This window comes from Hemibagrus wyckioides, linkage group LG18 (assembly GCF_019097595.1).
Source record: "Hemibagrus wyckioides isolate EC202008001 linkage group LG18, SWU_Hwy_1.0, whole genome shotgun sequence".
In the NCBI taxonomy this organism is placed as follows: Eukaryota; Metazoa; Chordata; class Actinopteri; order Siluriformes; family Bagridae; genus Hemibagrus; species Hemibagrus wyckioides.
Genome location: NC_080727.1, coordinates 2,407,501 through 2,435,331, shown reverse-complemented (window position 1 = coordinate 2,435,331; position 27,831 = coordinate 2,407,501). Strand labels below are relative to the sequence as shown.

The 27,831-nt window shown below is 42.1% G+C and overlaps 1 protein-coding gene across 1 annotated transcript in view; it reads left to right on the top strand.

Annotated features, from left to right (window-relative positions):
• The first annotated feature begins 846 nt into the window (after window positions 1-846).
• Window positions 847-27,831, top strand: part of aff1 (AF4/FMR2 family, member 1) — a 44,258-nt gene continuing 17,273 nt past the window's right edge. The window contains exons 1-3 of the mRNA XM_058415037.1: window positions 847-1,094; window positions 12,314-12,431; window positions 15,380-16,192. Coding sequence (XP_058271020.1) covers window positions 1,078-1,094; window positions 12,314-12,431; window positions 15,380-16,192 — 948 coding nt within the window. The 5' untranslated portion in view covers window positions 847-1,077. The remainder of the gene's footprint in view (window positions 1,095-12,313; window positions 12,432-15,379; window positions 16,193-27,831) is intronic.

Sequence of the window (27,831 nt, the reverse complement as noted above, 5' to 3'; positions counted from 1 at the left end):
CTTGTTATGCAGACCTGGGCGCAACTCGTTATTAGCTAATTCACACTGAAACCCGATTACACTAACATGAGCTACTACGTTTACTCGCTTCACATAACCAGAGACCATTTGTGTTTGCAGCTCAACAGAATCATCTCTCCAGGAGCAAACCATAATAGGAAAAGCCCCAACAACACCCCCCCACACCCACCCCCTCACCCCCACCCCCCAAAACCCCTCCATATAGTAGCCATGTTGCTTTTATCCCAAAATAAATTATGGACTGCCATAAATAATGCAAGCCTGTACTTAAATGCACATAAGTTGCATTGAAGGGCTGTTCTTGTCCCATAATTGCACGGACAGGTCATTTTTCATCCCACGTTCTGTTGACCACAGGCATGTAAATATTTACTTTGAACAGAAGGGGAGAAAAAAACCCAGCCGTTATTATTAATTATAATATAGACCTTAATATTGTTTTAATGCACAGTGCAATAGCTGGGCACATTTGTTGGGAAACATGAACGTCGTGTTTTTTCAATAGGAGTTTTCTAGTTCACGCGCACACGCACGCCCCCCCCTTCTGTAATATTTTGGCACGCTCTTTCAGAATAACATGCCCATAATAGGATCCAAAGCGACCGTACCATTTCTGACAAGCGGCGGGGGTGAACATCTGGAGCTTTCCAGCGTGACACGACACTTTCAGGGAAGGGGTAACGTCTCCTGAGTGTCACGTTGAAGCGATCAAAAGCATATTGCTCTTGATGAGCATTTGCCCTGCGTGTAGGCGTCGTATAAATCGCATTTATCTCCGTCGATACGATCTCGGACACCCCCCTCCGGAAGCGTGGATGACTTAGATGGTTCAGCCCGGTGAGTCCAGGGATCAAGCTCCTAGCTGTTCTGCTACAATAAGTTGTGAACTATGAGCGGTCAGTGGTTACTTTTGGCATTTATAAACGAATAAATCTATCGTTTCGGGTTGATTCCAACGCCATGTGAAAGGACGGATTTGTACGGAGACGTGCCAAGAGGCTCCATGGCAATCAACAACTTCAAATTTGGCTCATAATCTTTTTTGGCTTCGCACTAATGGCTGCTCAGTCTAGGTAAGTACTTTAAATCCATTAACCAGCTGTTTAATTAATCCAGCTGTTACACAAAAGTGGCATCCGGTTCGATGGGAAGTTTTTCCAAAACGATTTGTCCAGAAACGACCTGAAAAAAATCATCCAGCTCTTTAACATGGTATTTAGTCTGAAGGTTTGTGCTGTTTATTAAAAATCCCAGGCTTTAACAGTGATGAGAAAACACCTGGAAATCATGATGATGATGATGATGATGATGATTATTTATATCCATTAAAAAGAAAAAAGTTCATCCTTTGCCCTGCTGGTCATTTGTCAGATTAGTAGCTTGGTCTTTGCTCTGCTTAGCTTGCTTCCAATACATAATAAAGTGACCTCTTTACACGCCTCGTCTCTGGACTGTCCAGTAAACATCCAGAAGCCAATAAACACCCAATCACCTGCTTTGTTGTTGTTGGTTGTTTGTTTGTTTGTTTTTGTTTTATCGTGTCATATAAGTCAGGGATTAGCTTGAGCACAGCTTGTGCTGTGTTTAGGGCTTCAGATCAAATAAAAAACATTGAATAATCCCAACGGTTTGGAGAAATCTAGTTTATTAGGTCAATAGGTGAAGCCGGGGATACGAGCGGTCACTTTTAAATGACCGTTGAAGGCGTCAGATTTTCCCTTTTGGGGGAAGTTGAGTTGTTTACCAATAAGAAATCTGTCAAATCACTTTAAAAAGAAAAGGATTAATTGATTAGTTTTTTTCAAAAGTGGAATAAACCGGATTATTTGGCACCTGAATTAAAATCCTGGTTTACACGACTGACATGTCGCAGTTTAGGAGGAAATTCCACTATAAAAGTTACTCATATTCCTGTTCAAATCCGGGAATCTGATCCGACTCGGTATGTCTTCCTTAAGATTCATACGTATTCCAATCCCGATCTGCATAGTGTAAACGCTAACAATAAACCGATTTGTTGCGGTTGTTGATTTAGTTAACAAAAGAAGAACAAAACCAGGTGTATAAGAGAAAGAAAACACTTTGTAGTAATCAAGGAAACCGTGCACTTTCTGATCAGTGTCGCGTTATGCTTTACATAATTTCCAGGTGGGATGGGTCATGTCTAAATAAATAAATATGCAGCAATGATTTGTAAAACCAGTTCATGTACTATTTTTTTAGCGATCAAACCAGGTAACAATGAGTGAAATTCCTGGGTAGCTTTATTTCTCGTTATAAGTTCTTAAGCAACATTTCCAGAACTTTCCATAACCAGATCATTTAATAAGAACCCTTGAATTATCTCTGCAGGATTTTTTTTATAATGGCGTTTAAGGTCATCCTTTTTTAAAATGCAAATGCTCCAAACAAATCCAGTGACGGACCAGAGAGCGCGATACGAAGCCCAGGGTTGTCGTCGTACCTGGAATTTATCATCAACGTCATCCTTCGCCGATCCTCAGTGATTAGACTTTTAAAAAAGCTAGAGGATCTGATCTCGACTGAAACTGCTTTCTGACGTTCAGTATTTTCCTACACAGGAGGGTCAGGAGTTCAGCGTGTGCGTTAACATGGCCGCTCGCAGCATGGATGGTAAACAAAACAGCGGTGCTTTACTTTTAGACGAGTTAGTGTGGATCCTGGTGTTAGCTTCAGATCACTCAGGAGGAAAACGTTCACGCGGCACGGTTAGCTAGCTAGTTTCTTGGTTACAAACAAACGGCAGCTTCTGTGTTTTGTTTTTTCCCCTATTTTGTAAGTGACTTAATCAAGAGGTTAAATTCATTCGAGTTCATTCGAGTGCTGAGTTAACCCTCGCTTCATCTCTTAACTGCAGTCAGGAAGTGATGCAGCGGGACTTTACCTGTCCGGCTGTCTCACTTCCTCGCCTGTGAGCTCGAACAGCTCTTCGAAAGCTTTCACGCTAACATCAATAACAATATTATTGTCTCCTAGACGGCTGACTAGCTGAGCCGAGTCACGCTGCAGCCGCATTGCATTCTGGGACTTCGAGTCCTGACTTTGTCTCCGTTCTGCTCCTTGGACTTCTCATTAACATGGCGATTTATTCTGGGAAATGAGAAGAAGATGAGAAATCCTTCGATCTATACATGGAGGTTGTGTTTGTTGTTTGAAATTTTCCAAAAAAAAGAAAAGTTCAGACATTTGTAATATTTTTACCCAGATAAACATGACTGCAGCTGGCCGACTTGGTCATGAGCCACACTCCTGTGGGTGGGTGTGTGTGTGTGTGTGTGTGGGTTGGGCAACACTGGAAAAAAAACACAGTAATGTTTTTATCACGTATCACAGATACAGGGCAAAGAGAACGAGGGACAACTTTATTTATTTATTTATTTATTTATTTTTCGCTCGTCCTAGTTATGAGTAAGAGGCGAATTTCCGCCTCGGCCGAGCCACCTGTCACCGTGGGCTAGCGACAGAGTCGTCTGCACCTCAGAAAGCGCAGGCGGGATTTATTCAGATGTTTATTCCTATAAGAGAAGGCGTAAATGTTCATGCAGGAGTTTCCTCTTTGTCTCTACTACATGCTGGAACCCTGGAGCTGCTGCTGCAGTGAGGAAAACGTGATGGTGCAGGTTCTCCTGTGCCGCCGCTAGTCGAGCGGCTCCTCTGTGCCGAAGCTACGACGTGTCTTGGTGAACAAAAAGATTTATTGTGTAAAGGTGAGGAAGAGAAAATTATTGGATGTCATAAACCTCCCAGAAAAATCCAGAGAGAGAGATCTGTTTTTATTACGAAGTATTATGAAGTGGATTCTGGCTTCTGATTGGTCGGAATTGTTCGCCACAACGTTGTGAGAGGACGTGGCTGCGGCACGGAGACGCACATGGACACGTTTTAAATGGAGCTTGTGAATAAACAATTTTTTGATTATGTAAAGGGAACGTTTCATGAAGGAGTCTGAAGCGACGTGTCGATACGACATTCTTTTTTTGACAGAATCTGTCTGTCTGTCTGTCTGTCTGTCTGCCTAACATGTAATGAGTTTCTGTGACGCTGTGCTCATGTTCCACACGTGAAGAGGAGCAATTTGGCTGAACGTGTGTTGTGACGTTACACGACGCTTCTCGGAACAAATCTGCATCATTAAAAAAAAACCCCAAAAAACACACACTTTCCGTTCATTTCTGCGATGGTGAAATCGTGAAATCCCGGAGCGAGCGATATTCCCGTAGGAATTTTGAGTTAAGACTGAATTTTTTTTGTGGTTGTTTTTTTTCTAGTCTGAAGTTGTCGGAGTTGTGAGGTTTAGTTGATTACAGCATGTGTGTCTGTTTATTCCTCCTTTTGTGTGTGGAGAGAGAGAGAGAGAGACATGGAGGGAGAGAGAGAGACAGACAGAGAGAGAGAGAGAGAGAGAGAGAGCAAGAGGGAGGTAGAGGTGGTGTGTGTGTGTGTGTGTGTGTGTGTGTGTATGTGCGTGTGTGTGAGATGTTTTGTTTGGCTGCTAAAAGCTGTGTCCAGCTACAGGTATCCGCGACCTTTCAGTGACCCCGCTTACCACTGGTTAATCCTTCCTTCCTGAAAAGGACAGAGGTGAGCGGACAAGTGGCGCACCTGGAGGAATTGAGCAGGGTGTTAGAGTGTGTGTGTGTGTGTGTGTGTGTGTGTTTCAGATTGGATTACACACACAGCTCAGGATTGCGTTCCGCCTGTCGGGGTGTGTGTGTGTGTGTGTGTGTGTGTGAGTGCACGTTTTCCCTCTGGAGTGTTTCTCAGTGTTGTAGTGGAACAATGAGCTTTTTCAGCTCTAATGTTGTTCTCCTGTGAGGAATTCTGCTTCAAAGATGTTTAAGAAAACCTGGTTTACTCGTACCGTGTGTTTATCTGGAAGCCGGAACGACGAGTGAGGCGGCCGGAGCACAGACTGTGGAGTGCTGACTAATCCAAAAGATTCTGTAATTAATGCATTGTGATATTGTCATCCGGCTTCGGTCAGTGTCTGACTCATGTCCAGTATAGCCTGCTTATATCACTGTGCTGATGAATCCTCCGCTCTGATTGGTCAGAAGGTGATGACTGAATAATATACACTATATTGCTGAAAGTTTTGGGACACCCCTCCAATATGACCCCTTCCTGTTCCAACATGACTGCACACCAGTGACCAAAGCAAGGTCCATAAAGACATGGATGAGTGAGTTTGGTGTGGAGGAACTTGACTGTCCTGCACAGAGTCCTGACCTCAACCCCATAGAACACCTTTGGGCTGAATTAGAGTGGAGACTGTGAGCCAGACCTTCTCGTCCAACATCAGTGCCTGACCTCACAAATGCGCTTCTAGAGGAATGGTCAAAAATTCCCATAAACACACTCCTAAACCTTGTGGAAAACCTTCCCAAAAGAGTTGAAGCTGTTCTAGCTGCAAAGGGAGGGACAACTCCATATTACATTCATGTGCATGTATAGGCAGGTGTCCCGAAACTTTTGACTTTCCTCAGAGTCTCTACTCTCACTCATGTCTTTATTGGACCTTGCTTTGGTCACTGGTGTGCAGTCATGTTGGAACAGGAAGGGGTCATCCCCTAACTGTTCCCACAAAGTTGTCCAAAATGTCTTGGTATGAAGCTGAAGCATTAAGAGTTCCTTTCACTGGAACTAAGGGGCCGAGTCCAACCCCTGAAAAACAACACCTGAACTCAGTGATTTGGGGAGGGGTGTCCCAATACTTTTGGCAATATAGTGTATAACATGTTCCTGTAACAGTCTGATGTAAAGCTGTAACATGAATTATTGAGCTGTATCCATGGAAACCAATTGCTGATGGTATGATTGGGGTGGGGGGCTTGACCTTACTGGAATAAACTGGAAAACAGCACTAATGTGTTGTTGATTATTTTCCTTCATCACACCTGCTTCTTGTTTTATTCCTTTCGTACGTCACAGAGAGAAAAAATAGACACTGGGTGGTTTTTCTTTTTCTTTCAGTAAAATTTCTCTCTCTCTCCTTAGATCTCTCCATCTTTAATGTTTTCTCTGCTTTGCTTTCTCTCTCTCTGTCTCTTTCTCTCACTCTCTCTCTCACACACACACACACACACACACACACACACCCCTCCCTCTCACTCTGACAGAGACAGAATGTCCTGAACTTAAGTACGTTCTGCATTCAGAGCAACTAGGCCACAGAGCTCCATGAGCCTGTAACAGGATGTAGCTAATCCCAGAGTAACAGCAGAAATCGAATCCAGGACATCGTCTTCGTCTTCTTCTTCTTCTTCTTCTTCTTGTTCCTTCTTTCTCCCTATTTATTGATTTTTATATTTTTTAACTGATCCAGTTGCAGTAGAGATGATCTCCAGGTCTCCTGATTTGCATGCTTTATTGCGCTGCATTTCTCCATGCAAATGCATCCAGACTGCGGCACTTTAAGTAAAGGAGGCGTCTCGCGAGTCTCGTCTGTTTTCCCACGCTCCTATAGTCTGTTGGGGTGTGTGTGTGTGTGTGTGTGTGTGTGTGTGTGTGTGTGTGTGTGTAGCTGAATTTTCCCCTTTGAAAGACTCTTTGTAAAATTATCAGCCTGGTGATGAACCTGTAAATACATATAATCAACTATAAAGTGACTTTTTCTTACTGACATAGCGCTTAGCAGTAATCCTGACTCAATGCTAGCAAGCTAAACGCCATGATTGTGTTTTCGTACAGTCGTGTTGTGAAATTTGTAACAGGCTCAGAAAGCAATTTATCTTGTTTTTTTTTTCTGTTATTAATATTATTTTTTCATTATGATGATGCAAGTTTTTGTGAAGTTAAGGATAACATAATGGCTTCGAAGTTGAAATATGGTCCTGCCTTCAGATTAGCTAGTAATTGCTCTTTTATGCTACTTTTACTTTTGGCGATGGCTAGCTATGGGTAGCTATTGGTAGCTGTAAGAAGGTGTGGGAAGCTGTGGCTTGAGTAGATATGGGTAGCTATCGGTAGCTGTGAGTTGCTATTGAGTAGCTATAAGTAGATATGGGTAGCTATGAGTAGCTACACATATCATATGGGTAGCTATGGATTGCTATATGGGTAGCTATGAGTTGCTATGGGCAGCTATGAGTAGCTATAGATAGCTATGGGTGGCATTTAGTAGCTGTGAGTTGCCATATGAGTAGCTATAAGTAGCTATGGACAGTTATGGGTGGCATTAAGTACCTATGGGTAACTATGAGTAGCTAAGTCTAAGAAAAATTAAATAAAGCACGAAATCAGTGTCAGCATTGGTTGTTTGATTTACATGCTGCATTCTTCACTTCATTCTCCCTTCCTTGCCAGATTAGCAAAGGAATACTCTCTAGAGTCGCAAATCTCTGCTTCTGAACTTTAGTTTTCTTTCATGTTACATGTTTAACATGAGGAGAGAAATTCCCACGATTCTGGAGAGTTTCCTGTTTCGGAAAGCCTACTGACGCTGGAGTCTCCTTCCATAAATGTTGAACGTTAAACGACTTCTTACGGGAAACTTCGTTGCAACTGTTACTATAGAAACGTTAAGAGCTGTTACTATAGAAACGGTAACGTATTGGCACCAGAACATTCTTATATATATACTTGTGAGCTGCTGTTACTCTTGTTCTCTGATACATGATGTTGGATCTTTTTCTTTCTTTCGCTCACTATTCATTAGCGCAGGTTACATGTCTCGCTCCCGAGATACACGGCATATAAGCACTTTTTTAAAGCTATTAAATGAGTTCAGTAAAAGCTGGATGTTCAGGTCTGTCATGAAATGAAACTTTGTGGACCTGCAGATTTGTTTATATTGCTTTTAGCCGCTCCTCAGAGCAAGTCCAGTCACGTTCCTCCAGAGCTTCGTATAAATGACTCAGAATTTAACACATCTTGTATTTTCCACCTCAGAGTGTTATGGAGAACGTTCTCTGCTAAAGTTTTACTGCTACTGTTCAGTGCTCCAGTGTTACTGCTCTGAGGAAACAAACTGATATCAGTAATTAAAAGCAATAATTAAACTTCTTTTTTCCAATAAATGTTTCTGTGAATTGAGGAGATTAAAAGATATCTGGACTTCTAGCTTTACAGCATTGTTTTTGTTGTTGTTGTTTTTTGTTTTTGTTTTTTTAGCATAAATGTTATTGGATATTGTGTATTTGAGATTTTTTTCCTTCATCCTCCACACATAACTAACATTTAAATCTCTGGTAATTCAAGTGGCATGCTAACGCTAGCACTGTAAAAATGTTGAGCTAATTGTTGTGATAGATATTGTGTATTTGTGGGAAGAAATGTGGAAAGTCTTGAGTATTGTTTGATATGATTATTATTTTGCTTCATCCTCTATTCATAACTAACTTTTAAATGTCAAGTAATTTAAGTGGCACGCTAATGCTAGCACGCTAACGCTAGCATATTAACGCACGTTAACACTAGTATGCTAATATCAGAGAGCCAAAAAAGTGAAAGCAGTCATATTTTTTATTGTACATTTACAGAAACTGAAAGCCTAATGCTTGAACATTGGGTTTATTAAACAAGTTTGTGCTGCTATTGTGCTAACTAACATGGCAAGATTTAAAATAGTGTTAATGCTATAGTTTCTAGCCTTAGCTAATGTTTTCTGACGTTCTGTTTTCCCTCTGTTTCTGTCATTCTCATTTGTGAATCGTTCTTGCTAATTTTTTACATTTCTACTAAATTTATACTTCAGATCCATGACCTTGGTTCATATTGATGTACAATATTTACCTGAGGAAGCAATTTCACTATATTCCCTCTTATTTGCTAGTAAAAGTAATTAAATGGGAATGTTATCGTCTTTTTCCTTTCTAGAAAACACACATATACATGTATCTGTTATATTACGAGTAAAATAACGGTCTCCGGTTTTGACATGATGAGATATTCCTGGTGTTGGTTTACATGTGATCCTACACTCTAGCTAAACTAGCTAAGTAGCTCCAGATCCAAGCTAAATCGTTGGAGTCAGCTTTCATGTGTAAACTTCATTTCAACTCTTTCTCTTTAGGAAAGATCATCAATCAGAGCAACTAATATACTATATATCAGAACTAAGACAGCATGTTAAGACGGTGCATCCGTTCATCTTTTTGTTCCATGGTAAGGTTAAAATTTGCATGGGATTGCCCATTTGTTTATTCAGATAAACGTCCCGATTAGCGCTCGTAGGATCTCAGACCACAGGCAGAAACAACACACGCCATCCTGGCGTCCTGTATTCCGCTGCAGCCGGAGTTATGGCCTCCTGCCGCTGTACTGTGGCAACGAGGGGGGAAAAATATGCGAGAGAGAAAGAGAGAGAGTGTAAATAAAGGACAGGGAGCGTGAGGTCTGAGAGGGTGAAGGCAGGGGTTATGTTCCAAACTTTTCTTATCGGTCCATGTGTTCCTTGGTGTGTGATTAACCAACGCTTTTGTCACGCCGCGTGTTATATCTGATCTAGGACGGCTCCACGGTTGCCATGGCAGCCCGGGCTGGAGTCATGGTCGTCACAGAGGTGATGTTTTGCCAGAACAAGAGCAAGCTCAGCGGTTCGTCCGAGGTCGAGACGGATCGAATGGGAATCGGATTTTATTCCGAAAGAGAAAAAGCTCGTCCAGGAGAACCGCTTCCGAGAACCGCTTCCGAGAACCGCCCGGTTTCCTCCTTTATCTAAAGCGAGTGCGAATGTTTACTCGGGTGATATAATTCATTACCACAGAGATTAAAGTAGCGCAGCCGCAAAGCACAGGTCTATTTGCACATTAAACCTGACGAAGCTTATCGGCTGGGGAAGGAGTCTCCAGTTTCAGAGCTTCGTGAAAGTATTAACTCCAACTCAGTTTGTGTTTGTTGTTCATTAACATGATCATGTCGCCACAGGCTTGCTCATTAGGCATAAAATAGGGATAAAATAATTTAATTTAATAATTTTATTTTCTCCTTTCTCTGTTTTTCTTCTTTTGTAAAGCTGGTGCCAAAAAATAAATTGAATGGAATTAACAATCAAAAACAATTGAAATAATTTTTTAAAAACAAGTTAGATGTGTTTAATTCTTGCTAAACCTGAAAAGAAATCCTTTCAGCTCTAACTTTTGACACGACCGTGGATGTTTTATACATTTTTTTTTATTACTAAAGAAGCTGTTTTGCATTATCTAAACAAAAGGAGGCTTTTTCCCCTCACGTTGTTCCTCTTCATGAACAGCCTCATCTGTTCCTTCTCTGCATTTATTTCTAATAAAAACCTCCTGACCGCTGCTCTGTTTGAGCTTAAAAGCCGAATCCTTGAACCCTGAACGCGCCCCATGCAGCTCGTAGCTGTTTTTATAGATCACATCGTTCTGTCTTTCCGTGTTTCTGTTTAAACGAGTCCGTGTTGTGCGTCTGGCCCGGTGCCAGTCGCAGAACTCAGGGCCAGATGTTGCGTGTTGTTACCACGGCCCCTACGGACCCTCGGTCTGATCGCACCTGTCCTCATCCCTCCACCCTTATCTGGAAGGTGAACTTGGGTAAATACAGATGACAGATTGTGCGATAAAGCAGCGTAAATATTATTTAGGTTTTTTTCCACATGTTAATGCAGTGGATCCTTATTTGCTCGTCCCGGTGTTTTTTTTGTTTTTGTTTTTTTTTTTCTGATTGGACTCGTCCTGGTTGCAGCGCTGCAGTAACGACAGACCGACCTCGTCTGAATGACGTCACGCTGTGGAGTTTTCAGTGGAAAGATTGCGCTTGGCAGTCTGTGAAGCATGAGTAACTTCTTCGCCGTTACGTCCACTGACTCACACTGACTCACCGAAAGGTCACACAGCTAATATCAGCCTTTTCCTTTTGTCCTCCATCTTGCTGAACTAAACCCCCAAATGGCCGTTTTTATCAAACACACACATCACACACGGGAGGCGAACGTTCACGACTCTACACTTTCTTGCGTTCGATATTTTTCTTCTGGTGTTTATTAGTGTTTGAAATGCAGCACTGTGAGTCAGTGTCCAGTTTAGATATCAGTCGGTCTAATAACGCTTAGAGTGAACATTCTGATAACTCTTAGTAATGGTAAACCAATGCAATTTGAAACAACTTGACATTTTTGTCTTGATAGAAAGTGAGGGGAAAAACTGATGCGCTAAACAAACAAGAAAATTAAATGCAAAGAGGAAGAAGTGCTTCATTGTCTTCCAGTTCATTCCCAGTTTGGTATTTCCCACCCTTTCCCCCCTCACACCACATCAGAGACAAATTCTTGAACATGGGGCATCTTCCACATTCACAATGTCACAAAAAAACACACCAGCTATCGGTTATTGCTCTGATTGATTGACAGGAGGCAGGCTAACGTCGTCCCGCCACGGCCAGTTTAGCTCCTTCGGATATTGGAAACATGGATGCTGTTGCATCATCAGGATTGGATGTTGTGACAATAGTGTCGACAATTTTCTGTTGTGTAATTCTCACTCACTTCCTGTTGAGGGTTGAATCATGTTCGGTGTAGCTGAAAACATGTTGGGGTTTGTTACACAAAACAAAACTAACATGCAACCAGTTCCTGGATAATTAGGTTTGGATTTAGGCTCAAAGCGTCTCTTTAAAAAAAATAAAAAATTAAACAAAACCCTAAATGATGTTGTGTAATAATTGACCATAGCTAAAAAAAAAAATGTATTATTAAATTTTATTACATTTCTTAACATTTATTTTCTTTTTTTAAGATGTAATATTATGGGATGTTCAGAAACAAGTTAGTTCCTGTTCTCACTGTGTTATATCAGCTACAAACATCATTCCATCACCAGCCTCAATTTTTAACAAAAAATAAAACGTATACGTTGCTAATAAACCACTATAAATCAAAAACACATCTATCTTTAAGATTCGGAACAAAAAAAATGCAAATTATATTGCTAAGAAATCACAAAAAAAAAGCAAAAACACATCTGTCCTGAAGTAGCTCCAGGTCCACCCTAAACCGTTGCAAAGCTCCGACACTGGAGACTCCTACCATCAATGTTGCAGAAACATCTTACAGAAAACCACCATAACAAATATTTGTTTTTTAAATCTGTTTATCATTCAGGTTATCAATCTAATCTCTGTGATTTGATGTTGATTCATTTCCCATGATGAAATGAGAAGTTCCCTCTCAGATGTTTCAAGATGATTCAAGATCCTGAAACACTGTTGGCGTCTTTCCTTCATTAAACTTCTGTGGTTTAACATCTGTTCATGTTTGTTCCTCTTTTTTTTTTTTTTTTCCTTTTTTATTTGCGGGGATTGATGTACACAGTGTACGCGAAGAACTGGACGTCCTGCGGAGGAAAGAATGGGCGCGGAGGAACCAGGAGACCCAGCAGGATAAGGAGCTGTACCAGGAGAGTACGCCGCTCTTCAGGGAGCCTTACAAGGTGAACTTTTAATCAGTCAGCAGTCGGATCTGTCAGAGGAGAAAACTACAGCCAGTGTCATGATTTCTAAGCTAATTCATAAGCTAAGCTTGTAACAGAACTGAGCTTCTATAAAGCATCACAGATAAACAAACTGGCACTGGAAGTGGAAGCAAACGTCATGTACAAAAAAAAACCCCCAAAACAAATAGTTAGCATTGTTCAACGTTGTCGTCTGCTAGATAACTAAACACTGTATAAATGCTGTGGGATGTTATGAGGAACTGCTAGTTATTATTTAAAGAAATAATATTGACAAAATGGAGGAGATGCTATTTATTATTTTAAGAAATATTATCAGCAAAATGGAGGAGATGCTAGTTATTATTTAAAGAAATATTACTTAAAAAATTAAGGAGTTGCTAGTTATTATTTAAAGAAATAATATCGACAAAACGGAGGAGATGCTATTTATTATTTAAAGAAATATTATCAGCAAAATGGAGGAGATGCTAGTTATTATTTAAAGAAATATTACTTAAAAAATTAAGGAGTTGCTAGTTATTATTTAAAGAAATAATATCGACAAAACGGAGGAGATGCTACTTATTATTTAAAGAAATATTAATGATGAAATGAAGGAGCTGCTAGTTATTATTTAAAGAAATTTGATTGCTACTTAGCAGCTCCTCCATTTTGTCAATCATGCTGAACATATCCACTTTCCACCAACATGTCCTAAATTTGTGGTAAAAAAAAATTTCTGCCTGCTAGATATTTTCTTGCTAATATCACAATTTTGCCATATGTTAAAACTAGCTTGATGGCTGAATTGGATGAATATTAAACCAGATAAATGATCTTGCTTGACGTGGATAGAGACTGATGTTTACTTTCACACCAGGAATCTTTTGCTCCTCAGAGCTTAGCCCAGACATTTCTCTAATGTCCATAATTTAAAGAGGTGTTGCTCGGGGGGTAAAAACTGTAGGTTCTGACAGAGAATCAATGTTGGGTTAGTCAAGCTTCCCAGCATAGGTGTTCTTTCTTTAGAGATTCCGCCCGAGGCGTGTCCGATCCGGATCGGTTTGGATGCACCACAGGTTAATTTGCCTTTAAAGTTGAATTCTCTGAAAGTCTGTCTGACATCTGCAGACGTGGATAGAGAAGCCCTGAGGGTGCTGCTGCTTGAGATGAACATGGACACAGGCGTGCATATATGAATGCAGAAGCGAGGGTTTTAATGAGGCCCCTTGGAGCCTCTCTGTCAAGGCTTGGGGGTGAGACTGAGGATTGAATGACTGATGGATTCTCGAGAGATAGAGACGAGACAGAGAGAGAGGCAGAAGGAGGAAAGGTGAGGATGCCTTTTTTCTAAAAGTAGGATGGTGAGCCGTCTGTCTTCTCTTCTACTCCCATCAGACACCCATCTGCTCCCACAGCTCGTTATCTGGCTACGGCAGTTAATTAGGCTCTTTGGAGAACAGGAGGTGGTGGAGAGAAAGAAATAAGCAGTGTGTGAAAGACAGGATGGTGAAAGATGATGAGGGCTTTTTTTTTTCTTATTTAGTGTCTGAGAGACAGACAGCCTATTAGTCAAAGTGTGTAGAAATGGAGACAGGAAGGGAAAGGAAAAGAGACGGTGTTTGATACCAGTCTTAGTGACGTAATAGTCTCATGATTTAAAATTCGAGTCTTGCTCATGAGTATTTATGGAGAAGCATGGTAGTGGTAGTATTTACGACGAGCTAGCGGTGTGTTGTCAGTCACGCCTGAACAAGCAAACCGTGGATTGGATTGAAAGATGCAAAGAAAACAAAACATCCTTCATGCTAGCAAAGTACCAGGTCTGGATCAGAGAGGGTTCTGGACCTTGTTCAGTGCTAGTTTAGAGGTTATGGTCTGGTCCTGGGTTCAAATCCTAGCGGTCACTGCTAGGCAGCTTGTGTAAACCCCTTAAACATTCAATTCCTCAGTTGTATCCTGTCTCACAACTTTTTCTTGTAGTAGTAGTTTCTACTACTACATAAGAGCGAACAGGAAAGCTGCTACTCAGTATATTCTAAACTGCCAAAGATCTCAAGAAGGCAAATAATCAAACAAAAAAAAGAACAAACACTGAGCTATTCAGGACTGGCTCTGGGAAAGAGTCAGCTGTGTTTACGCATCCACCCTCCCCGTGCCGTCGGAGCAACCTGCCTTTTAGACCTCGTTAGCGTCCTGTTGTCCGCAGGCCAGCGAGGGCACTTCAGTGCACTCCAGTAGCCCTGTGGGCAACAGTTGCACATCCACTTTAAACGTGCCTCGTTGGTTGCGCTAAGTCGCTAAAACATGTCAGCTAAGCCCTGTTAAGCTTTTCGGTCTAAACGTTCCATGCTACGTTAGCTGTCATTTACATGCGTGGATTCCAGTTCCTGCTTGAGTAAACCTTTCTCAGTACCCTGAAAAAGAGCAGGGCTTTGTTTCTGCAATGCATCCACACCAGTGATTTTATTGCTGCGTGCTGTACGCTGTGATTGCAGTCTTCAACAGACATCCGGGCCTATCATTTGGCCTGGCAGAGCTTTATGACAAACACACTTTAAAGATGGTAGATAAGGGTGTTCTGCTGAGGTCTGCTTGTTGACAGTACAGGATGTTGTTAGCTGTGGCATAGAAACCTGCAGGGATTTGAAAAAAATATCTGGGATTTTTTTAATGTCCTTGTCTGTGAGTCTCAACGTTACACAAGCAAGCGGTGCCTTAAAAGGTCAGATTAGAAGGATGTCATAAACATTGACGTTTGCTGTTGTGGATACAGCCATGACGGAAGTTTTAGCTGAAAGGTTAGACGGGGTAAAATAACACGACACGTGGAGTAAAGATTATAAAACGACACGGGTTATTCATCATGATTGTGTAATTACTTCATTCAGAGACTTGCATACGAAGGTTTACCCTGTATTATCTACTTTATCTTTTTTTCCTAGACAAACAAAGGCGATGAACTGTCCAGCCGCATCCAGAGGATGCTTGGTAATTACGAGGATGGGAACAACTTGCAGTATAACCAGTATGAAGGGGCACCCAGGGATCGACCCCCTTCATCATCGCACGGACGTTCGGGGCATCCTGTGCACAAGGACAAAACGGATCCCTCATTCCAGGGTTCATCGTCATACGGAAGCACTGAACAAGGCCACTCGAGCGGTCACAGCTCATCCCAGCCTTTGAAGAAGTTCCCGATCCTGGACAACTCCATCCCAGTCCTGAGCAAAGAAGGTCCCGTCAAAACCCACGAAACAAAAATGGACTCCTGGCCTGACGTGAGAGACTATGCCACTTTACCGCCTGTTCTTCCGGACCTTTCGCCACCTGCAGGACCTTTGTCCCCTTTACATTCCAGCGATTCCAGCGAATCAGAACAGGACATGGAGGAAGACAACGACGCCAATGAGCACCCTATTTCCCCTCACTGCAAAGGTTCTTCCGAAAGGACACCTCCATCGCATCATTCAGAGACCCAGCAAAAGGAAGCGTCCCACTTGGGAGGAGATGCCCCAATGCCGGCTTCCCAGACCTTTCCGCTTCCTCTTTCGTCCAAGCCCAACTTGGCCAACTCTCGGAAGCCCATGGCGTTGGTCCGACCTATGGACGGACCCGACCAGGTCAACAGCGAGTCCCCAGACCTAAAACCGTCACCCGACGACTATCACGGGCAGTCTTACGAGAGCTTGTCTGATCTAAAGACGTCTGTAGGCAAGCCAAACCTTCCTCCGCTAAAGATCCCGTCGCAGTCTGAGGTGAGTGTCAGTTTGTTGTTAAATTGTCGAGTAATCAGGTTTGTTTGCGATGTCCGAAATATTTTCTTATCTTTTTTCAAATCTTTACTTCTGAGAGTTGTGGCTTTATTGTGGCCTTTTGTTCAGCACCATAGGAATGTGAAGTATGCATGGTATTCAAGGCCCAGCTGACCTAGAGTACATTTTCATGCTTGTTAGTTTGAAACTTTCTAAGCATCTCCATTTTTTTGATGGTTTTTTTCATGGTCAAGGAAAGGGCAGATCCAACCGAGCGTTGAGAAATTCGCCCACTTTCCATCCCATTTGCTCTGAGGATTGACGTTTGCGTAACTGAGGTTTTGTACCAACTTCCTGTTCTGTCCGTGTCTCAGGGTAACGACTTCCTTTCATGTCACGCTGTCTTTCAGCTAAAGTGGAGATCGATGTTTGACGCCATTTAAACACAGCTGCTGACGGAGCGATATATTGGTTCATTTGTATCACAATATTGTTTTTGTGCAATATTTTAGCTGTTGTTAATGGCTCAGATCGGGGGTTTCCTGCATTTGTTTGTTTTGGTTTTAGCAGTTGCCTAAAATTTGCGTTGGCTTCATGCAGTTTTCACCCTTTATGACCAAAGTATTAAAGCTAGCCTTGATTATTTATTTATTTATTTATTTATTTATTTATTTATTAATTAGCTAATATAATCTAAATTTTGTAACAATATCATCATAAACCTTTACAATACACTTTTATAAAATTATAGCTACCATAATATCGTCTTGTTAGATTTCAAAAAATGTAAAATTTAAATTATTTATGACTTGATGCTACATTTGAAAAAAATCTAGTTAATATTTTTTTTTTCCGATTTGTAATTTTTTTTTCTCTCAATGATAAATTTTTATTCTTATTTAAAAAAAAAAAAAAAAAAAAAGAATTCCATAATAGTGTAGAAATGTCTGAGAATTACAACAGATTATTTTTTCCCCATTTACAAGTGAACGTAATTTTAAACATTTTGCGCGTATTTCCCTTTTGATTAATTTTTTTTTCCATTCAGCATCGAAATGAAAAGATTAGAATTATAGTTTTGAATTTTTAACTCTGACGAATCTGCAGCTCGCGGCATGCGTGTTTAATGCGATGAGACGTACCTCCATCACCCATGCATTTGCCAGAAAATTATTTATAGTACTTTTTTTTAAATTATAAACTAGCCAGAGATTTTAAATGTTGTCATTTTTTCTTCTGCTTTTCTTCTTTTTTCTCTCTTTTATTTTTTTCATCTTTGGGTAAATTTTTTTAAGCGTTCAACTTTTATCTATTTCTTTTATTTTCTCTTTTTTCTTTTTTTTTTCCTCCTTTTTTTTTGCTTTTGAATGGAACACAGCTGGCCTCTTTTCCTTTTATTTTTTCTTTCTCTTTTTTCATTTTCTTCTGTTTCTTCTTCTTCTTTTTCTCTATTTTTCTAATTTTTTTTCTGCTTTTCTTCTTTTTTCTTCTTTTCCTCTTTGGGTGAATTTTTTGCTTTGATGTCTTCTACCCTATTTCTTTTCTCTCCTTTTTTTTGCTTTTGAATGGAACACTGTTTTCCTACTTTTTTTCTTTTCCTCTGCTTCTCTTTCTTTCTTTTCTCTCGTGTGTGTGTGTGTGTGTGTGTGTGTGTGTGTGTGTGTGTAATTAGTCGCTGGTGTTTTTAGCTCTTTAGTGTTTATAGATCTCGTTAGAGTTCAGAGTTGATGATGAAAAAAGGCAGACGTCCGAATCCTCTGGCTTGGACATGAGGTCATGATCAGGTGTGTGTGTGTGTGTGTGTGTGTGTGTGTGTGGCTTCACCCCAGTGTGTGTTGGTGAGAGCGGCACACGTGCCATGGCCGAGGCGTCAATATGCTGAATAAACGCTTTCACAGCTGCTCACGCTAATCCAGGACCGAGCGCTGACTCATTCACCCGCATTAACCACCGCAACACACACACACACACACACCGTATCACACACACCCCATACTGCACACCACAGACACACACCTTACTGCACACCACACACACACACACACACCTTACTGCACCACACACACACACACACCGTATCACACACACACCATACTGCACACCACAGACACACACCTTACTGCACACCACACACACACACACACACCTTACTGCACCACACACACACACCTTACTGCACACCACACACACACACACACACCGTATCACACACACACCATACTGCACACCACAGACACACACCTTACTGCACACCACACACACACACACACACCTTACTGCACCACACACACACACCTTACTGCACACCACACACACCACAGACACACCTTACTGCACCACACACACCTTACTGCACACCACACACACGTACACCTTACTGCACACCACACACACACACACACCGTATCACACACACACCATACTGCACACCACAGACACACCTTACTGCACCACACACATACACCTTACTGCACACCACACACACATACACCTTACTGCACACCACACACACACACACACACACACACACACCATACTGCACCACACACACACACACACCATACTGCACCACACACACACACACACACACACCATACTGCACCACACACATACACCTTACTGCACACCACACACACGTACACCTTACTGCACACCACACACACACACACACACACACACACCATACTGCACCACACACACACACACACACACCATACTGCACCACACACACACACCTTACTGCACACCACACACACACACACACCGTATCACACACACACACCATACTGCACACCACAGACACACCTTACTGCACACCACACACACACACACACACACCATACTGCACCACACACACACACACACACACACACACACACACCATACTGCACACCACAGACACACCTTACTGCACACCACACACACGTACACCTTACTGCACACCACACACACGTACACCTTACTGCACACCACACACACACACACCGTATCACACACACACCATACTGCACCACACACACACACACACACCATACTGCACACCACACACACACACACACACCTTACTGCACACCACACACACACACACACACACCATACTGCACCACACACACACATCTTACTGCACACCACACACACGTACACCTTACTGCACACCACACACACACACACACCGTATCACACACACACCATACTGCACACCACAGACACACCTTACTGCACACCACACACACGTACACCTTACTGCACACCACACACACACACACCGTATCACACACACACCATACTGCACCACACACACACACCTTACTGCACACCACACACACACCGTATCACACACACACCATACTGCACACCACAGACACACCTTACTGCACACCACACACACACACACACCGTATCACACACACACCATACTGCACCACACACACACACCTTACTGCACACACACACACACACACACACACCGTATCACACACACACCATACTGCACACCACAGACACACCTTACTGCACCACACACACACACCTTACTGCACACCACACACACACACACACCGTATCACACACACACCATACTGCACCACACACACACACCTTACTGCACACCACACACACACACACACCGTATCACACACACACCATACTGCACACCACAGACACACCTTACTGCACACCACACACACACACGTACACCTTACTGCACACCACACACACACACGTACACCTTACTGCACACCACACACACACACGTACACCTTACTGCACACCACACACACACACGTACACCTTACTGCACACCACACACACACTTACACCTTACTGCACACCACACACACACACACACACGTACACCTTACTGCACACCACACACACACACACACGTACACCTTACTGCACACCACACACACACACACACGTACACCTTACTGCACACCACACACACACACACACGTACACCTTACTGCACACCACACACACACACACACGTACACCTTACTGCACACCACACACACACACACACTTACACCTTACTGCACACCACACACACACACACACTTACACCTTACTGCACACCACACACACACACACACTTACACCTTACTGCGCACCACACACACACACACACTTACACCTTACTGCGCACCACACACACACACTTACACCTTACTGCACACCACACACACACACACGTACACCTTACTGCACACCACACACACACACACGTACACCTTACTGCACACCACACACACACACACGTACACCTTACTGCACACCACACACACACACACGTACACCTTACTGCACACCACACACACACACACGTACACCTTACTGCACACCACACACACACACACGTACACCTTACTGCACACCACACACACAGATACACCTTACTGCACACCACACACACAGATACACCTTACTGCACACCACACACACACACACACACGTACACCTTACTGCACACCACACACACACGTACACTTTACTGCACACCACACACACACGTACACCTTACTGCACACCACACACACACGTACACCTTACTGCACACCACACACACACGTACACCTTACTGCGCACCACACACACACACACGTACACCTTACTGCGCACCACACACACACACACACGTACACCTTACTGCGCACCACACACACACACGTACACCTTACTGCACACCACACACACACACACACACAAACACCTTACTGCTCACCACACACACACACGTACACCTTACTGCACACCACACACACACACAAACACCTTACTGCACACCACACACACAAACACCTTACTGCACACCACACACACATACACCTTACTGCACACCACACACACAGATACACCTTACTGCACACCACACACACACACACACACACACACACACACAAACACCTTACTGCACACCACACACACATACACCTTACTGCACACCACACACACAGATACACCTTACTGCACACCACACACACACACACAGATACACCTTACTGCACACCACACACACACACAGATACACCTTACTGCACACCACACACACACACACACACACACACACACACAAACACCTTACTGCACACCACACACACATACACCTTACTGCACACCACACACACATACGCACCTTACTGCACACCACACACACACACAAACACCTTACTGCTCACCATGCACACACACACCCCCACGTACACCTTACTGCACACCACACACACAGATACACCTTACTGCACACCACACACACACACACACACACAAACACCTTACTGCACACCACACACACACACGTACACCTTACTGCACACCACACACACACACGTACACCTTACTGCACACCACACACACAGATACACCTTACTGCACACCACACACACAGATACACCTTACTGCACACCACACACACACACGTACACCTTACTGCTCACCACACACACACACGTACACCTTACTGCTCACCACACACACACACAAACACCTTACTGCTCACCATGCACACACACACCCCCACACACCCCATACTGCACACCGCGCACACCCACCTTACTGCACCTCACACACACACACACCTACCTTATTGCACTGCACACCACAGACACACACCTTATTGCACACCACACACACCTTATTGCACACCACAGACACACACCTTATTGCACACCACACACACACACAAACCTTATTGCACACACACACATACACACACACCATGCACACACACACATACATGCACACCATGCAAACACACACACACAAACCTTATTGCACACACACACACACACTCTTTAAGACTTTCCATTCATCTCGATCTACTCCTTTACCTTTTCACTCTTTCCTCTCTCTTTATTGTTTTTTTTTGTACACCGTTCCGTATCTGAGGTTTAATCAGATCTCGTGAAGAGAAAGGAAGACGGAGCTGCAGCGTGTGTCAAAAGTGAACAGACGAGCAGCCAAGCGTCGTTCCAGAGGCTCGGGGTTGGAGAGAGAGAGAGAGAGAGAGACATGTCTACACAAGAGACTCACAAATAAACTCACTGCGCACCACAAACACTCCGTACTGCACACCAAACACACACACACACACCCTGTACTGCGCACCACAAACACTCCGTACTGCACACCAAACGCACACAACACACACACACACACTGTACTGCGCACCACAAACACTCCGTACTGCACACCAAACACACACACACACACCCTGTACTGCGCACCACAAACACTCCGTACTGCACACCAAACACACACACACACACACACACACACACACACCCTGTACTGCGCACCACAAACACTCCGTACTGCACACCAAACGCACACAACACACACACACACTGTACAGCACTCCACAAACACGTGCACACACACCATACTGCACACACACACACACACCCCGTACTGCACACCACACTCACACGTGCACACACTGTACAGCACTCCACAAACACGTGCACACACACACATGCACACACTGTACTGCACACCAAACACACACACCCCATACTGCACACCACACGCACACAACACACACACTCTGTACTGCACACCACACACGCGCACACACAACATACACACACTCCGTACTGCACACCACACAACACACACACACACAGACACATACACCATACTGCACACCACACACAGACAGACTCTGTACTCTACACCACACACGCGTGTGCACACACACACAACACCCACACACTTTGTACCACACACACACACACCACACAGTTTTCTGTTATGGAATGTTAAACATTTCTGGAAGGAGTCTCCAGTGTCGGACGTGAATCTGGACAGTTTCCGGCTGCGTTAAGGTTTCTTTGGCAACATGAGGCAGGTCTGTTTCCAGCTGCTGTAGTGTAAGATAGAACAGGAGCTGAATTGTTTCATGAAGGTTTCAGAACTTAAAGGGTGATTATAAATAGACAAAAAAACATGTTTGTTTGGTTTTTTTTTAACAAATGTGTGAGAAAAACGAAACACTTCCTGGTTCATCACAGCCTGGATGAGCAGGACGATGATTTATAAAATTATTTCACACAAAATAAACCACCTTCTGCATGAAGATGCAAAAAAAACCCCTCACCTATTATTATTATTATTATTATTATTATTATTATTATTATTATTATTATTATTATTATTATTATTATTATTGTTGTTAAGGACGTTTTTTCCAATTTTCACACATTTCTCATTTTTCTAAGGAATATTTTTTATAATCAGTATTATTTTTATTTTTTTCAGGCATGGCTATTGATTGTTGCATAAATTTTTGCACCCCCCTCCCACTATTTTTTTTATTCATTTATTTATTTATTTATTTATACTGCTTTTTGTTTTGTTTTTTATTAGTTACAACACTGAGCTGCAATGAAAATGTATGAAACCTGCAAAGTAAATAGAGTTATTGTTGTTATTGTTATTATTCTTCTTCTTCTTCTTCTTATTATTATTATTATTATTATTAGCAGTAGTAGTATGTTTTTTGGCTTTTAAATTATTATTATCATTATTATTATTTTTAAAAAAAAGTGAGCAAAGACAGCGAGTCTGTTTAACATTAACGAGCCAGAGAAGTTTAACGACCGTTTAAAAAGGTTAGGGTATAAAGCAGGGTATCATATTACACGTGTGTGTGTGTGTGTGTGTAATTGAGCAATAGCTGGCGGTGTTGGTGCACACACTCAGGGTGTGTCTGCATGAAGCCTGGCTCGTGTCCAGAGAGAATAATGAGAACCTGCTCTCGGAGACGGGTCACCACACGCTGATGGCTGAGTCACCGGCCGACTTTCAGACTCTGACCTCAGTGCCATCAGGCGTCCACTCCGAAAACAACCTCGGCCTGGGTTACCCCGGCAACAGCCTCGCTTTTTACCGCAGAGCCCTCTTAAATCGAGTCGGTAGATAACTGACAGAGGAGTCTGAATTCAGTAGGGTGGCGTTAAAGTACGAAATACATCAACAACAAGTGAAACATCTGGACACAACTGGATGTAAGAATATCAGGGGCGTTTCAGGCTTGATCGAAAAACAAAAAAATTTTTGGTAAATTAGGCATTAGAATCAAAAATAGATTCAGAAACTAATAAAACAGAAGAGAAAATTCAGAAGCAAAACAAAGAACAGGACGGAACGTCAAGAAACGCAAGAACAAGAGCAACAACACAACTACAGATTCTGAAACAGGTCCGAAAATACCGAACAACACAACAACGACAAACACGTCAGATAAACATGGACATTTTTCGGAACTTCCCATTGGGATTAATAAAGTGTCTGTCTGTCTGTCTGTCTGTCTGTCTGTCTGTCTGTCTGTCTGTCTGTCTGTCTGTCTGTCTGTATCTGTAGAACTCCACCAAACCACAAACACGACAACGAATTCGGAAACGCGAGAACAAAACCACAAAACACTACCGCAACACAAGCACAAAACAGACACAACACCGGAACTAAAAATAGAATAGAAATTATATTTGGAAATTACACAACAAAGACAAAAATAAAATAATAAACAAACACACACACACACACAGGGAAATTTGCAAACTCGCTCGTCATCAAAACACAACAACTGAACATGAGACACGACAATAAAAGCGAAGAACAGAACAAAACGTCCGTCGTTTGGAAACTCGACAACAAAACCAACAACACGTAACAGGAAAAAAAAGAGTAAACGTTTACTTTCTACCACGTTGCCATAGAAACGATCCCTGTACAGATTAGCATGGCATAGTTTGCACTTCTATCTTTCTTTTATCTAGCATTTTATCATGCTCAGAAAAGCGCTTTGTAATGCCATCATCTCTCTCAGGAGCGACATCTTAGCATCAGAATCATTAGCATCGGGTTCGTAAAACTCTTCTGTTAGCCTAACGTCCTGTCCCGGGATTTGTTTGGGTTTGTAGCGATAGCACAGAGACACGAGAACGATCGCAACGACGGACGTCTGAACGAATTCTTCTCAGAACTTCAGGCTTCCTCACAACTTCAGGCTATAACACTCCGACCTCGGCGTGTGGAGGAGAACATCAGGAAGAGTTTTATTTATTAATATCTCAGAAATTCCCGCGAGGTGAAGTGAGGTCATGTCGTAGCGCTCTCCCGCTCCCAACAGTGACAGATGGATAGATAAGCGCTCGTTTATCCTACTTTCACATCTCACAAACGACAAGTCGATACTCGTACTCGTCTCCGGCGGCTAACGCTTCTGTCTCTCGTCTCGATCTTTTGGTGCATTGTTATAGAATTAATGAGTACAGAAATCTCCGTTACGTTAACCGCATTGCTTAAATGAAAAAACTTCTGGGAAAATATTCCGTCTTATTCCTCTGATAAATCCACAATCCACTCCTTCCCTCACTAGCCTCTGTTTATTTGTTTTTTTTTTCTTCCCCTTTATCTTGAAGTTTGAGCGGCTAAATAAAAACAATAAAAACACATCGTCGTGTTACTCAGAAACCGCAAAAAGGAGAGTGATAACTTTCCCTCCGAAACTGGAGACTCCTTCCAAAAAAAACATAAACAACCGATTTACTCAGAAATTTTTTAGTGTGTCGTTTACTATAGAAAAGACAACACTGAATAAATAGCCTGGAATTTTCTAGAACAACAATTCAACACTAGCATGTTCTCAAATGAAATAAAGAGAATTGTTTTCATTATTTTATTATTGAATTCGTACGGGACTTTATTAACCCAACTCGAGCGTCTTCCTCATAAACACGAAGCGTGTTTGTTGTGTTGTTGTTGTAATTTGTGTTTTGTCTCCGGTCGAAGGGAACCGCAGTCTTGCGCTCTCGCAGTGGAAACTAGGTCACTCGAACAGGAAGCGTCTGGCTGACAGCTGCTCGCTCGCATGCTAGCGTGTAGCGAGTACGCAGCTTGACTTGCACCTTTAATTAAAGTTGCATCGTTAACGGCAACGGTTACACGGATTGAGAACGCTGGACTTGGAACAACAAGAACAAAAAGATTGGGCTGATAAAAAGCAAGAAATAACTGAACTGAATTGAAGGAAAAAGGGGGAAAAAACGACAGCAGTTAGGCTACATATGTTTTTTTTTGTTTGTTTTTTTAATTATTATTTTTTAAAATTATTTGTTTGTTTGCTTATTTATTTTAGTTTTTTTTTTCTTCACAGATCGTATTTTTTCAACTTTTTTGTTTATTTATTTATTTATTTATTTTGTAATTTGTTTTTTCACTTATCGTATTTTTTAAACTTATGTTTTTGTTTGTTTATTTATTTATATATTTTGTAATTATTATTTATTTTTTCCACAGATCATATTTTTTAAAACTTATTTGTTTGTCTATTTAGTAATTATTACTTATTTTTTCTTCACAGATCATATTTTTTAAACTTATTTGTTTGTTTGTTTGTTTGTTTATTTATTTATTTTGTAATTTTTTTTTTCTTCTTCACAGATTGTATTTTCTAAACTTATTTATTTATTTGTTTTTTTGTGTGTTTGTTTAGGAATTATTATTTATATTTTCTTCACAGATCGTCACAGCATCCTCACAATGATAGGATTATGTCGAGTTTCTCATAATCACCTGGTCCTCATAAATATAGTGTGTGTGTGTGTGTGTGTGCGCACGTATATGTTAAGTGTGTGTGTGTGTATGTATCTGTGTGTGTCTGTCTTGTCTGTCTGTCTGTGTGTGTTTCTGTCTGTCTGTGTGTGTGTGTGTCTGTCTGTCTGTCTGTGTTTTTGTGTGTGTGTCTGTGTGTGTGTGTGGTGTCTAGTTTTCTTCTTGTGTATCTGTCTCTGTGTTCTCCTGGATAATGGTTCCAGCAGGTTTACAAACGGAATAATTCACCTTGGAGTGTTTTAATTAAAACCTCTGTGATAATGAAGCGTCTGTTTAAAGTCTGACGCTGGAATGTCTGGGGATGATCATTAAAAATATTTACACACACGTTAACACCGACAATTAGCCTAGCTAACTAACCAGAGCAAATAAGCACAGCGCACTCGCCTCTATTAGACCTCGCCGTTTTTACTGCAGAGCAACGTGTCAGGATTCAGTACTGTAATGATTTTATTACACACGTGTAAATCCTGCTTGCTCAGGAGTGTGTGTGTGTCTATGTCCGTTTGTGTCTATGTCTGTTTGTCTGTGCGTGTGTGTCTGTATCTGTGTTTGTGTCTATGTCCCTTTGTGTGTGTGTGTCTGTGTTTGTGTCTATGTCCCTGTTGTGTGTGTGTGTGTGTGTGTTTGAGTAAATAGTTTCCATTCGGAGTTCCCTCGACCGGAATATCCCGGCCGGAGCAGTATTTTACAGGATAGTGTAAACTCTTAGTAAGGAGCGGCGACATTCCTCAGGCTTTACGGCATCACCGGAGTGCCGAGCTCACGGGTCGAGCTCACGGGCCCAGCTCGGGTTCTGGTGGCTCCGACTGCTGTGAGACTTGTGTATAATTATATTTAATAACGTAATTACCTTCCTGGATTTGTGTGTGTGTGTGTGTGTTTGTTTCCTGATTGCCATACACAGTGTTTATGTAAGGTATCTACTCTTATGTAATGCAGAAAGCCTTCTCATAAACAAAACAGTGTTAAAAAAAATAAAATAAATAAATAAAGTAGAATTTTAATCAGAATTCTAAATAGTTAAC